This window comes from Camellia sinensis, chromosome 8 (assembly GCF_055761805.1).
Source record: "Camellia sinensis isolate YWXY chromosome 8, ASM5576180v1, whole genome shotgun sequence".
In the NCBI taxonomy this organism is placed as follows: domain Eukaryota; kingdom Viridiplantae; phylum Streptophyta; class Magnoliopsida; order Ericales; family Theaceae; genus Camellia; species Camellia sinensis.
This window is the reverse complement of record NC_138968.1, coordinates 141,874,599-141,887,349: the sequence shown is the minus strand read 5'-3', so window position 1 is coordinate 141,887,349 and position 12,751 is coordinate 141,874,599. Positions and strand designations below refer to the sequence as shown.

Here is a 12,751-nt window from a genome sequence, read left to right as displayed (position 1 = left end):
TTTGATGATTTAATCAATTTATGTTTTAAGTTTTAATGCATAGATAATTCATAGTTTCATTATATTTATTTTTAAAAATAAAACAATAAATATTTAAATTATAAATTTATTTAAAAACAAATATTTTGGCATATTCAATCCTTAGTGAGAATGAGATTCAGTCTATTTATCATATAAAAATTATACTAAAGATTTCATCAAATAAAGAATAACTCAAATTATCAATTATCTTTATTTTCACTTAAATTTTATAAAATTATTAAAAGATAAGGAATGGATTCCAATTTGTTTCGCATAAACAGGGAAATAAGATTTTTAGAATAAGTTAGAAAATTGTAAATATTTAATAAATTTTTTTATCAAAATCAGTGAACAAATTTAATAAATAAATAATTAGAGATATTCTTATGAATTTTGGAAAATTCTCTAATAATCTCGGAATATCACGTGGCCATATTTCAAGCCAATCACCAATTACTTAACCCCCATGTTGTTCTCCATCCCCAACATAAATCGTGGGCCCCTACCCTTCTCTCACAATCAAAACTTTATGGAGCACCATGTGTCCATACTTCGGGAATACAGAATAATCACCCATGAATTTATGTGTTTATAAAGTAGCGGTCAGTCAACAGCATCAATCTATTCTATATCTATCTTCTCCAACTGGAAAAACCCTAACCCTAATCGTAACCCTAACCCTAACCCTAAATTCAGAGAGCTCAAAGAACAGAACAGTAGAATAGAAATAATAGTAGTAGACAAGAGAATCCAATAACCCTAATAATATGACAGAACTTGGACACATCTCTCGGGACTGGAAACTAGTGGTGATCCGCAAGAAGGCCCCCACCGCCGCCGCCCATAAGGACGAGAAGACCGTCAACGCCGCCCGTCGCGCCGATGCCGAGATCAAAACCATCAGAAAAGGTTTTTACAAAAATATCTTCCTTTCCTCTCTGTTTGTCTCCTAAGATTATTTTTCCAGAAATTCATAAAATTTAGGGGTGATTGACCTAGTAAGGATTTTTTTTTTCCAAGCCTTAGGTCATCTCCAACCCTTACTTTATACTTTAATACTCAAATTCAGTACACGTTTGAGTAAAAAGATTCATGTGATATGAAACACTCCAATGATAAACTCAAATTTGAGTGAAATTGCTAAGGGTTATGTTTTGAGTGGATGCTAGGATTTGGGAGTTAAGGGGAATTTGAAAATTTTGGATACAAGTACCTATGGGAATTTTAGTAAATGAAATGGGTCACCCTTGATTTGAGTCAAAATTTGAGTAAAACTCAATTTGGTTTTGGTATAGGTGGTAGTAAAGGGGTGAGGGGATTTTAGTGCTTTTTTAGTCAAATTTAAGTTTGATTTAAGATTTGGGTAAGGGTTGGAGATGCCCTTATGTATACTTTTACTCAAAGCTTCACTTAATATAAACTCAAATTTGAGTAAAGTTGTTAAGTGTCAAGTTTTGAGTGAGCATCTCCAATCCTTGGCCTTAGTCATTTTTTTCATCAAATTGAGCATCTCCAACCCTTCACCAAAATTTTCATCTAATTTGATTCCAAATTTAAGTAAAAAGCTTGATTTAATATTATAGCAATTCCGGTTTTGACCCGACCTTTGTTGTGTTCCGGACTCGAGCCTCGTGGTTTGATGTTGTTATTTATATCTCTGTTTCCCTTTCACTCTTTGAGTCTGAGTTTTAGAATGTGTTGGGCATATTTGGAATAGGTTGCTTGCTTGTTAGTCTAGAATGTTGTTGCTCAGAATTTTGGTCTTCTGCTCGAGCGGGACGTCTTGCGCTCGAGCGGGGTTTGCAAGCACTCAGTACTTTGCACGTCTACAAAATGTTGGAGGAGTGTTTTCTACACTCGAGCAACGTCTCCTACGCTCGAGCTGGTATATGCTCGAGCTGTCCTTCTTGCGCTCGTGCGGGTTGTCCGTTGTCTGCATAAATACTGAATATGTGTATTCTACGCTCGAGCGGGTATCTTCTTGTGCTCGAGCAGAACAAACTTTTGTGTCTAACGCTCGAGCGTCAAACTCTCCGCTCGAGCGGACTGTGCGTATATCAAATCGTGAAAGTGACATTTTATATCACTTTTTCGACTCTTTCTCTCTCTAAAACTTTCCTAAAACCTAGATCCACACTCTCTCTCTAAAATACACACACTCTCTCTCTACATTTTGACCTTGATCTAGTGATTTCTCCACCCCACTCCCTTGGTTAAAAAGATAGAGCATCCCATGGGCTTCTATTTGATCCGAATAGAGTCAAGTTTGGGCGTCGTTGAGGTTTCTCCACTTCTTCTTTGAGCTTCTACACTTGAGGTAGGGATAATCTACACTTTGTTATGATCTTTAATGTAGTTATTTGTTATTATGTATAAATGGTGAGTTTTGGGAAGTTTGAGGAAAAATCTAGGGTTTAGATTCAAATTAAAAAGGGAGATTTCTATCTCGTGCTTTGTAAATGAATATGGGGTTTTGAATATGAGGTTATCTTGGGTTAGAATGGTGGATTTTAACTTTTGGATTGATATTTGAAAAAGGGGGAGATTTGCCCTAATATGTGTTAAATAATTATTTTGTATAAATAATGAAAATTGATATGAGAAATGTGAAATTAGGAGGATGTATGAATGAATGGTGTAGTTGGATTTGTTAAATCACTCACCTATGGAAATTTGATGAATTATCTATTATATAGGTTGTGTATACCTGTTTAGAAATATTTGTGTTGGGCTATTGGTGGAGGATGGCTATGATTATTGTAGAAATTGCATAAAGATTAGGTGAATTGAAACTAATCATTTAACAATGTCATTAAATATGACGATACTTGTAAATACATTGTATATGTATAACGTTTGGGAGAAGAAAGGGGATGTACTTCATGTTTTGGGAGGAGATAGGGGATGGACTCTATTGAAATTAAGTTGGCCGGAGTGTCCTGGGTGAAAGTCCCAAAATCTTATGCATACATGGGTGCCAATCCCGCGGATGAAATTTTCGTAAAATGGCAAGATTGAAGTGTGTGTATGATAGATATGTTGTTTGAGAACCACTGAGTTGTTGTCTCAGTCGGGTTATTCGAAGAATTATAAATTTGGCCTATAAATTGAAATGAAATGAATTAGCTTGAAATGAATAGATGGGAATGGATTGAGATGTGAATGTCGATATTGTATGATTATGTGAAGAAGATGTGTTTTGGTTATAAGTATTGAATATATACCTGACACTTATATCTTAGTTAAATCTCAGATATTGTGATAGACTGTTTCTACTGGGCTTTGGCTCACCCTACTTGGGAAACCATTTTTAGGTACCGGTGACATGCTTCCTCCAAGGACGTAGCTTGGATGGACTTAGGGGCTGGAGACTTTATTTTGTCGTATAAATGTTTACATGTTTATTCAAGCCGAAGGCTTAATATGTATAGAGTTTACTACTCTCTCTTTTGTTGTAACCAAGTAATGTCTTGAAAAGATGTAAGCCCGTAGGGTGTTTACTTTGTTGTTATTAACTAGTGTTACATGTCGTAAATTCAGAAAGAACATTTGTGAACGTATAATGCATGTAATACCCTTTTGTAATACGAATTTTGATATATGAAAGTACACCAATTCTATCATGTTCATTTCTCTTGTGAGTTGGATTAATCGTATTATTTTTTGGGGCGTTACAAATATAAACTACTCCAATCATTTCATGAAAATATTTTCTTCTTTTCATCAAATTTGATAGGTTCTCAATTTGATGAAAAAATGACTTTCCCTTGATTTGATTAACATTTGATGAAAGGATTGGAGTAGTTCATATCAAATCAAGTTTTTTACTCAAATTTGGATTCAAATTCGATGAAAAATTTTGTGAAGGGGGGTTGGAGATGCTCAAAAGTTGGAGTAATGGAGAATATGAAAAGTTTGGATAGAAGCACCTATGTGAAATTTTGATTGGATAAAAATTTGAGTCAATAAAATGGGCATTTGATTTGAGTAAAAATTTAAGGAAAATTTAATTTGGTATAGGTTTGAGTAAAGGAGTGGAGGGAATTTAGTGGTTTTACATACTTAAATTTACGTTTGAGTTAAGATTTGGGGAAGGGTTGGAGATGTCTTCTTATCCATTTTTCCTGAGAAAAGTGTAGCCAAACTTATAGAGCGATCCCGGCCTTTTCCCATTTGGTTGTTATATCCGAACTTAGGTTCTGTGGAGCTTGTTGTTGTATATATCTTGATGTCATCCTTTAATTCCTTATTTTTGAGTTATAGGATGTGTTGGGCAGGTTTGTTACAGGTTAGGTGTGATTGGGAGCAAATGGTTGCTGCCCAGAATTTTGGTCCTTCGCTCGAGCGAGCTCTTTGTCGCTCGAGTGAGCTCTGTGTTTTAGATCCTTCGCTCGAGCCGGGGTTCCTTCGCTCGAGCGAGAGTTGAGTTTTGTATCTGGTGGCTCGAGCGAGAAGTCCTTCGCTCAAGCTTGCGTCTGCGTCTGGTTCTGGACCTGACGGTTGCAATTCTTCGCTCGAGCGAGATTTTCTTCACTCGAGTGAGCGAGGTGTATGTTTTGAGTTTCGTCGCTCGAGCGAGCATTCTGTCGCTCAAGCGTGCTTCTGGGTTACAAACCTGAAACTTCGCATTGTTGGCTCGAGAGAGGCTTTCTATGCTCAAGCGAGAGTTCTTTGTGTCTGGTTGCTCGAGCGACCAATCCTTCGCTCGAGCGAGCCTGTGTTATATCAGTAGACAGCAGCGGGTAAACACTTCACTTTTTCATCTCTTTTGTTTTGCAAACCCTAGATCCGAGCTCTCTCTCTCTCTACACACCTTCTCTCTAGGGATTCATCTAGTTTTAGTGTGTTCCTACCCTAAGTCCTTTGTAAGAAAGATAGAGGGTGGCTTGGGATTGTTTTAATCTGAAAAGTTGTGGATTTGGAGCATTTCGGGTGTTCACCATCTTCTCTTTTGGGCTTCTAATTTCGAGGTAGGGATACCCTACTCCATCTTATGAGTTTTGTCATAAATTTTGGGCATTTTGATATGTTGGGGTTGTTGGGTAATTTTTGGAAAGGTTAGGGTTTGAGTTGTAATTTATAAAAAAAAAAGGGGTTTTCAAAATGTTAAATCCTATGGGTGTTTGAGACCAACAAAAATGAAATCAATGTTGTTGTATTGTTGAATTTGAGCCTTTGGGTTGAAATGTGATAAAGGGGGAAGAATGCCCTAATTATGAACTAAATTAATTTGTGGAAATATGGAATTGAGTTGAGAATAATGAAATTGGGAAATTATGGGATTGAATGGTGTAGTTGAATAAATTAATCGCTCACCTATGGAGTAAGTTGATATTATATCTGTTTAATGCATTTACTTACAGTTTAGAAATAAATGCCTTGGGCTATCGGTGGAGGAGTCTTGATTGTTGTAGACACTGTATGTTGATTAGGAAAAACTGAAACTAATCAAATTGAATATGTCATTGAATATGACGGTTGGAATAATACATTAAATTTGTGTATTGAGTGATCCCTCTATATGATAATTGTGTATAGACTTGGAATATGTGTATTGTGTGGGAGGAGATAGGGGATGTACTCCATAGTTTGAGGGAAGATAGAGAATGGACTCTCAAACCTGTTTGGGAGGAGATAGGGGATGGACTCCATTAATACAACAAATATGTGTATTAGATTGAAGTTTTGATACAGCAAATAGGTGTATCTATTGTGAAATATGGAAGTGTTAGTATATGAGTTATAGTCTCATTGAATTGTTTGACCAGGTTCTGAGCCATGTATATGAAATGATTTGGATAAGTAAAGGAAAATGGAATGTAACATGGACACAAGTGTCATGGAACTGTATTGTGATATAATTGGTTTATAAGTGTTAACCATCTATCTAATGCTATTATTTTAGTCATTGCTTATATTTGGTTTAGTATATCTCTACTGGGTTGTGGCTCACCCTATATGGGACATCATTTTCAGGTCCAGGTGATATGCCACCTCCAAGGACATAGCTTGGAAGGTTTTGGGAATTGAAGACTATTTTTGTTGTTTTGTTATCTCTTGTTATATTACATGTAAATTCAGGCCAAGGGCTTAATATGATATGAGTTAGTACTCTCTTTTGTGTAACCAAGTGTTGGCTTGGAAAGTTATAAGCCGTTGGGCATTTATTTTTGTTGTCAACATGTAATACATTTGTAAGAACTACTCTGATGAATGGAAAAGTGTTTATTTCACTTATATCAATGCATGTTAAGAATGTGGGGTTTTATGTATTATTTTGAAGGCGTTACAAAACTAGTTTATGTTTATCGAGACCAAATAGAGGAGAACCTTTTAGTGCTTTTTATGAATTTCACGCAAAAAAAAAAAATCATTCTGTTTTAATCCAGTTGGGATTGAAAATGTCAGGTTTGTTTGCCTAATTTTGTGAAATTTTTTTGACTTAATTTGGTTCTTGTTTTTTTTGTTAATCCTTGTTATATATATGTTTTTTCAAATTTAAATTTTGTTATAAGAAAATTTTTAGCATATTTGGGTTTGTTATTCATTTTCTTACTAAACAACTTTGAATTCATCACTTTTTATTAATATACAAATACATAAAATTTATACAAAATGATGTGTCACATTAATATTCATTCATTTCAAACCAAAAACCTCATAAAAGTGGCTTATTATTTCAATGTTGCCATTGACACATCATTCTGGTGGTGTTTTTTGTTCAAAAATTCTATTTGCAAATCATTTTTCTATATTATATATAGCGTAGACTTTAATTATTGAAAAAAAAATTATATATAGTGTAGACTATACATCCTTGTGCATATTAGGGAACGAGCTGGCTATGTCAGTTAGGTGTTGTGAGATTTTTTTTAATCCATCCACCAAAGTATTAATTGCATGCTACTGAATATGTACATTTTGGGATGAAATCACTATTGGGCCTTGTTAAATTATCAAAAATTGTTGTTGTCGCTCTGTTACTGTCTTGATTGGAGGCATTTGGATTGATGTGTGTTGGTTGATTTTCTTTCGGATGGTGGGTGATTTCTTTTAGAATTTTTTTTTCTCTTTTTACATTTTTATTGGGGTTTATACTAGCAAAATTTATGTTATATATTTTTTTGGGGTTTAACTGTCACACTTATTTTCTAAGCTTGAACATAATTTTAATCACTTGGTTTTGAAGATCATATTTTGGCTTGATTGCTGTCCATTCGAAAGGAGAATCAGCTTATATTTGTTGTCTCTTCTAAATTTCTATATGTCATTGTTTGTGAATGTGGTAAAATTATTTTTACATTTGACATTAGTTTGCTCTTCTGAGTTGGGAACATTCATACTGTTGTTTATTGTATTTTGTAGCTAATGCTGCATCGAACAAAGCTGCCTCAAGCAGTACTACTCTAAACACAAGGAAGCTTGATGATGAAACAGAGAGGTTGCGTTTGGTAGAGTTTTCTAAATATGATTTGAGAATATGAGTTGTATTTTAAGTTTGTGAGTTTTGGAATTATGATTTGAATGTAGAAAATTTGTTTGGTGAATAAGTTTTAAAAGAGTTTTGAAAAGAATTTTGAATTGAGTGATGTGACATAATTTTTTATACAAAAACTTACAACTCATAACCAAACACACAACCCAAAATTCTATTCAAAACTCATAAAAAATTTTAAAAAAAAAATTGAAAATATTTTTTTTATTTAAAATATAAAAATAACAAGTGCAAAATATATATATATATATATATATATCACAAACACTGTTCCGGTCAACTGGCCGGACGTCCGGGGGACATCCGGGTACACGAATTTTCAAACGCAGGTGTGGAAATGATTTTTGAAAACTGTAAACAAACGCCACACTCAAACTAAAAGATAGAATCATAATTCAAAAGCTGTACCAAACACAATCAGAATCTTTCTCATGAGTACTCTAGACCATTTTTGTTTTTTGTACTCTAGACCTCATATCCTTGCCTTCTAACTTCTGTCATTTTTGCATGTCAAACAGCTTGATTTTTTAATGGGCTGATCCTGCCTTGCTTTTTTTTGAAACGGTGTAACCATTTGTAGACACCCCATTTTTGACCGACCTTAAGACTCAGACGTCATCGATTGAGCGCTCGGTGATCGCGCATGTTGTGCTCGTTTCGAGGTTTTAGAGTTCTTGGTCGAGAGCCTCACCTCCGGACCTCGGAACCCTTTGTACTTTGACTCGGTCCGCGGACCAAGTTTTGTTTTCTTTTCCCGAAGGGAGGGAGAGGTCTTGTAGACCATCTCTCAGTGGTCGTAGACTACTTTTCATGGTCGTAGGCCACTGTTCCCGTTTGGAGACTAGTTTCTGATTTTCGGAGCCGTCGGCCGCGCACCTCGGCTCAGGACCGCTTAACATTCTCCGTTTGGCACGTTTTTTGGAACACGCCTTGTTTCCTCTCTCTAGAGGGACATTGTGGTCCGGGAGACCACTTTTGTGGTCGTACGCCACTTTTTGTGCTCAACAGCCAGTTTTCGAGGCCCCCGGCCGCGCACTTTGCCTCCCGAACTCTCGTTTTGCATCCGTGTTGGTTCATTTTTGGCATGAACCTTGCTTTCCATGTTTGAGAAGTGGTACAAGGGTGGGAAACCAGCTTTTATCCTTGGAGTTCACTTCTCTCCCCGCCAGCCGATTTTCTGGTCGGGAAACTAGTTTTCTTGGTTTTTGGGCCACATTTTCTGGTTTCCCACCCCACCATTGGCTTGCTTTCAGTGTGGAGACCACCAATTACCCTGGCCGACCACTTTTTTTTTGGAAAACCAAAAAGGGTGGTCGGCTGACCAAAAAAAGTAGCGGGCCGACCACTTTTTCTGGTCGGCGGCCTTCCTGTAGATTTTACAGAGTCTGTGGATGCCAGTTGTGCCAGCTGGAGGGCACAGACTGTATCCTCCATACACGTGTATGGAGGGATTTACACAAGCTCTAAGCTTCTCCAAGAAGCTTTAACTTTTGTTTTTCTATAAGAGATGAGGCCTCTCCCCCTTCTCCAGGTTCTGATTTTGGCTGAGAGCCATACACATATCCCCCTCTCTATATTCCTCTCTCTCTCTCTCTCTCCATATTTTGTGCCTTGAAGTGCTTTGTCTCTTCACTTGTGCACACAACTTCCTAGCCAAGCACCACCATTTTCTTGCTGAGGCATCTTGAGGTTGCTTCTGGAGTTTTTGGTTTGGTTTAAGTGCAAAAAACCTATTGGAGTTGCAGCTTTGAAGAAGTTCATCAATGGTGAGTTTTTGAACCTTAAATCCCCCTTTCTTGATTAAGCTTTTAGCCTATCTTGCATGTTGTTTTGAGCTTAACTTATAACTGATAAAAGTTGTGTTTTGGCATGCTATTGATCTTTGTTTAAGATCACTTTGGTTTTGGGGATTGTTTACCCCCTCTTAGGCCTTGTTTGGCCTCATTTTTGTGCCATCTTTGTGAGCTTCGGGACTACCTTGTATTGGCCTTCTCACCACTGAAATCTAGAGGGATTTCAGTGGTGGGAATGGTGTTTTAAGGTCCTAAGAAGGAGAGGGTCACCCTCTCTCCTTTGTGTCCTCTTTACATGCTTCATTTGCCTCATGTTTGAGCACCTTTGGTAAGTGTGTGTTGGCCATGTCTTAGCTTGTATTTGTGATTATTTTGCTGAGGCACACCACTTCTTTTGCTTAGTTTGGTCACCCCTTGCATGGTTAATACACTTGTAGTGTAAATCACACAATCTAGTCTTGTATGCCTCATGTTTGAGCATGTGTTTTTAGCTTGATTTCGAGACATCTCAGTAGGTTTTTAGTGATGTTTTAACATGCCTTAGATCTGTTTTGGGTTGGTTTGGTTGGCTTTTACATGCCTAATACACTTGTAGTGTAAATCCCTTAAACTAGCTTTATATGCTTCATGCCTTGACATGTCATTCTAACTTGTTTTCTTCCCATTTCAGCATGTTTTTGGTGATGTTTTACCATGTCATGACTCTGTTTTGGTTTGGTTCGGTTGGCCTTTGCATGCTCCATACACTTGCCATGCAATCCAATGAAATAGCTTAACATGCATCATGTTGGCACATGTCTTTTTAGCGTGCTTTTGGCTTGACTTCATGAAGACTTTGTTCATGTTTTTCCATGTTTAAGGTCTGATTTTGGTTGTCTTGGTCATCCATGACTTGCTTTGTATAGCTTTGGTTCAACCTAGCTTGTTTGCCTTGTGCATCGGGTCCACTAGCATGCATTACCTGGCTCATTTCAATGATTTGGCATCATTAGTTATGCTATTTCAGTCCATGTTTCATGACCGTGCATTTGCATTTGTCACTCAATCAATGCGTTGGAGGGTTCCCCCTTTATGCCTTAACATGAGCCATTGTGTATGCATTCATGCCTTTGCTTGTGAGCCATCATTTCAGTGCTTATTTGGGGTTATTTTGCCATTATATAACTTTGATTTTTGTTGGTTGAGTCATCCCATGCTTGGTCCTAATAGGTGTAGTGTAATCCACCTTATTTGCCTTGTATGCATTATGCCTTATGCCCCCTCATGCTAGCACATTTTGGCTTCCATCCATGCATGTTTTAGTCTCATATTAACGTGTACTAGGACTGTTTTTGGTTGCCTTAATCACATGCTTCATGTTTTGTATACTTGTAGTGTAAATGCTCTTGCTTGCCTCAAGCTTTGAGTACCATTGCATGCTTTATTTGTGTTGTGTACTTGATTTGGCATCACTTAATATCACATTTCAGAACATATAGACTTGCCATGTTCTCACTTCATTCATGCTTTGAATGCCTTTGATGGTTATGCATTGTTGCCTAGTTCATGCCTTAGTGTGTATGCTCGCATGCCTAGGACTTTGGGCCCTCATCTTAGCACATTTTGGTCTTTGTTAAGACCTATTTCAACTCTGTCCATGCTTAGTTCATGCATATTTGCCATGCATTGCATGCCTCATGTGTAGTCCTCTTTGATAGCTCTCATGCCTTAGGACCCTTGCATGCTCTACTTGCTTTGTTCGAATGATTTGGCATCACTTCTTACTTAATTTCAGTGCACTTAGTGTCTTTACACTTGCACATTTGTCACTCTTTGAGCACTCTTGAGGGTTGTGCTCTTGGGCCTCTTGTATTGGCCAATGCATTGTGCATGCATGCTTTATTTTGGGGCCTTATTTTCATCATCTTTGGCCACTGATTTGAGTGTGGCTGAGGCCCATCCATTTTGGTTTAAGTCCATTTTGCATTGAGTATACCATTATAGTTCATAGCATTGAGTATGCCATGTTGTCGCATGATTGATCATTGCATTGTGCATGCCTTGTTCATCTCATTGTGTATGTTAGTTTCTACGAGCATTGTGTATGCTATGTATCATGTGCATTAAGTATGCCATTGTTAGTTCATAGCATTGTGTGTGCTAGTTGCATGTTTGCATGTTATCCCTTGCATGTTTGCATGACTTAGTTGCATTGCATTAAGCTTGCATACTAGAGTAGCATTGGTGCATGTCTTGTTTGTTGCACTGTGTTTGGAATAGGGGTTAGTCCAAACATGGGGAACGAGGGGCGTTTCATGCTTGAAATGATGAAATGTGCCTCGATTCCCGGTCACCGACACTCTTGACTACCCATGACGGAGTTGTTGGCCTTAGGTGCTTGTATGTGCATTCATTTCACATTGAGTCGTGCAATTCGACTCCTCGGCCATCATGCATCGAGATGCATGATTGGTGGCCCGAGGGTCAAGGACTACACTCCTTGAGCTTATGTAATGATGGGGAGAGTGGTCGTGCACACATGTGTTGCAAATACTTTGCCATCTCTCTCTCTTGCCTTCTGTTACAGAAAATCAGAAACCAGGGGCAGAAACTGGTCGGCCGACCAGATTTAGTGGCTGGCCGACCACTTTTCTGGTTTTTCACCACAAAAGTGGTCGGTAGGTGGTCTCCAAGGCCAATAGCTGGTCGGCAGCCTTCCCACAAATTCCCAGGGTGGAGTTTCAGCCTTCTGGAGCTTTGTACAGTGTTCTGAGGTCAATTGCAAACAGAGGCAAGTCGGGGCGTCACGAGGGATTTCCGAACAAGGTAATTCAAGCATGCATGCATCCTTTGTCATTCAAAGCAGAGCTAAGGCAGCCTACATCATATAGTTTATATGTTTATTTAATTGCTAACTTAGTTAATTTGTTAATTAGTTAGAGTTGTGTAATAATTAGCTGTAGCTTGTTATTCATTCTGTTGTGTAATAACTAGTTTAATTAGATTAGCTTAGATTAGCTAGTTGGTTATGTATTATTCATTCGGACCCTCCGTCGAGAGGACACAACTGTTGTAAATAAATGTGCGTGTGTGTGATGCATGTCTTCCAACCCCTATTTCTTTCTCCCTTTTATTTACCAGCTTACGATGGTTAGTTTTAGGGCATGTTTCAATTAGCATCCTTATGCTCGCATGTTTGCATCCATTCATCTGTCTTGCATGCACCGGGCTCGGCACATCATACTAACTGCATTGTATTTCAATTCCTATTTGAATACATGTATCAAATTGCATTTCACATGACATTTTAGAATAGCCAAGCCTATTTGCATTTTGTATGTGTTGCATTAGGCATTCTTGACATAGCTAGGATCAAGCATTGGCTTTTGTTTTGGCTCGGAGTACTCGGTAAGTGTTTATGCTTTAGCATCCTTGCATGTGTGTAAGTGATTGCCATGATAGC

The 12,751-nt window shown here is 37.7% G+C and overlaps 1 protein-coding gene across 1 annotated transcript in view; it reads left to right on the top strand.

Moving 5' to 3' along the window:
- The first annotated feature begins 788 nt into the window (after positions 1 to 788).
- MBF1A (multiprotein bridging factor 1A) overlaps positions 789 to 12,751 on the top strand; it is a 50,604-nt gene continuing 38,641 nt past the window's right edge. The window contains exons 1-2 of the mRNA XM_082881861.1: positions 789 to 930; positions 7,387 to 7,462. Coding sequence (XP_082737987.1) covers positions 789 to 930; positions 7,387 to 7,462 — 218 coding nt within the window. The remainder of the gene's footprint in view (positions 931 to 7,386; positions 7,463 to 12,751) is intronic.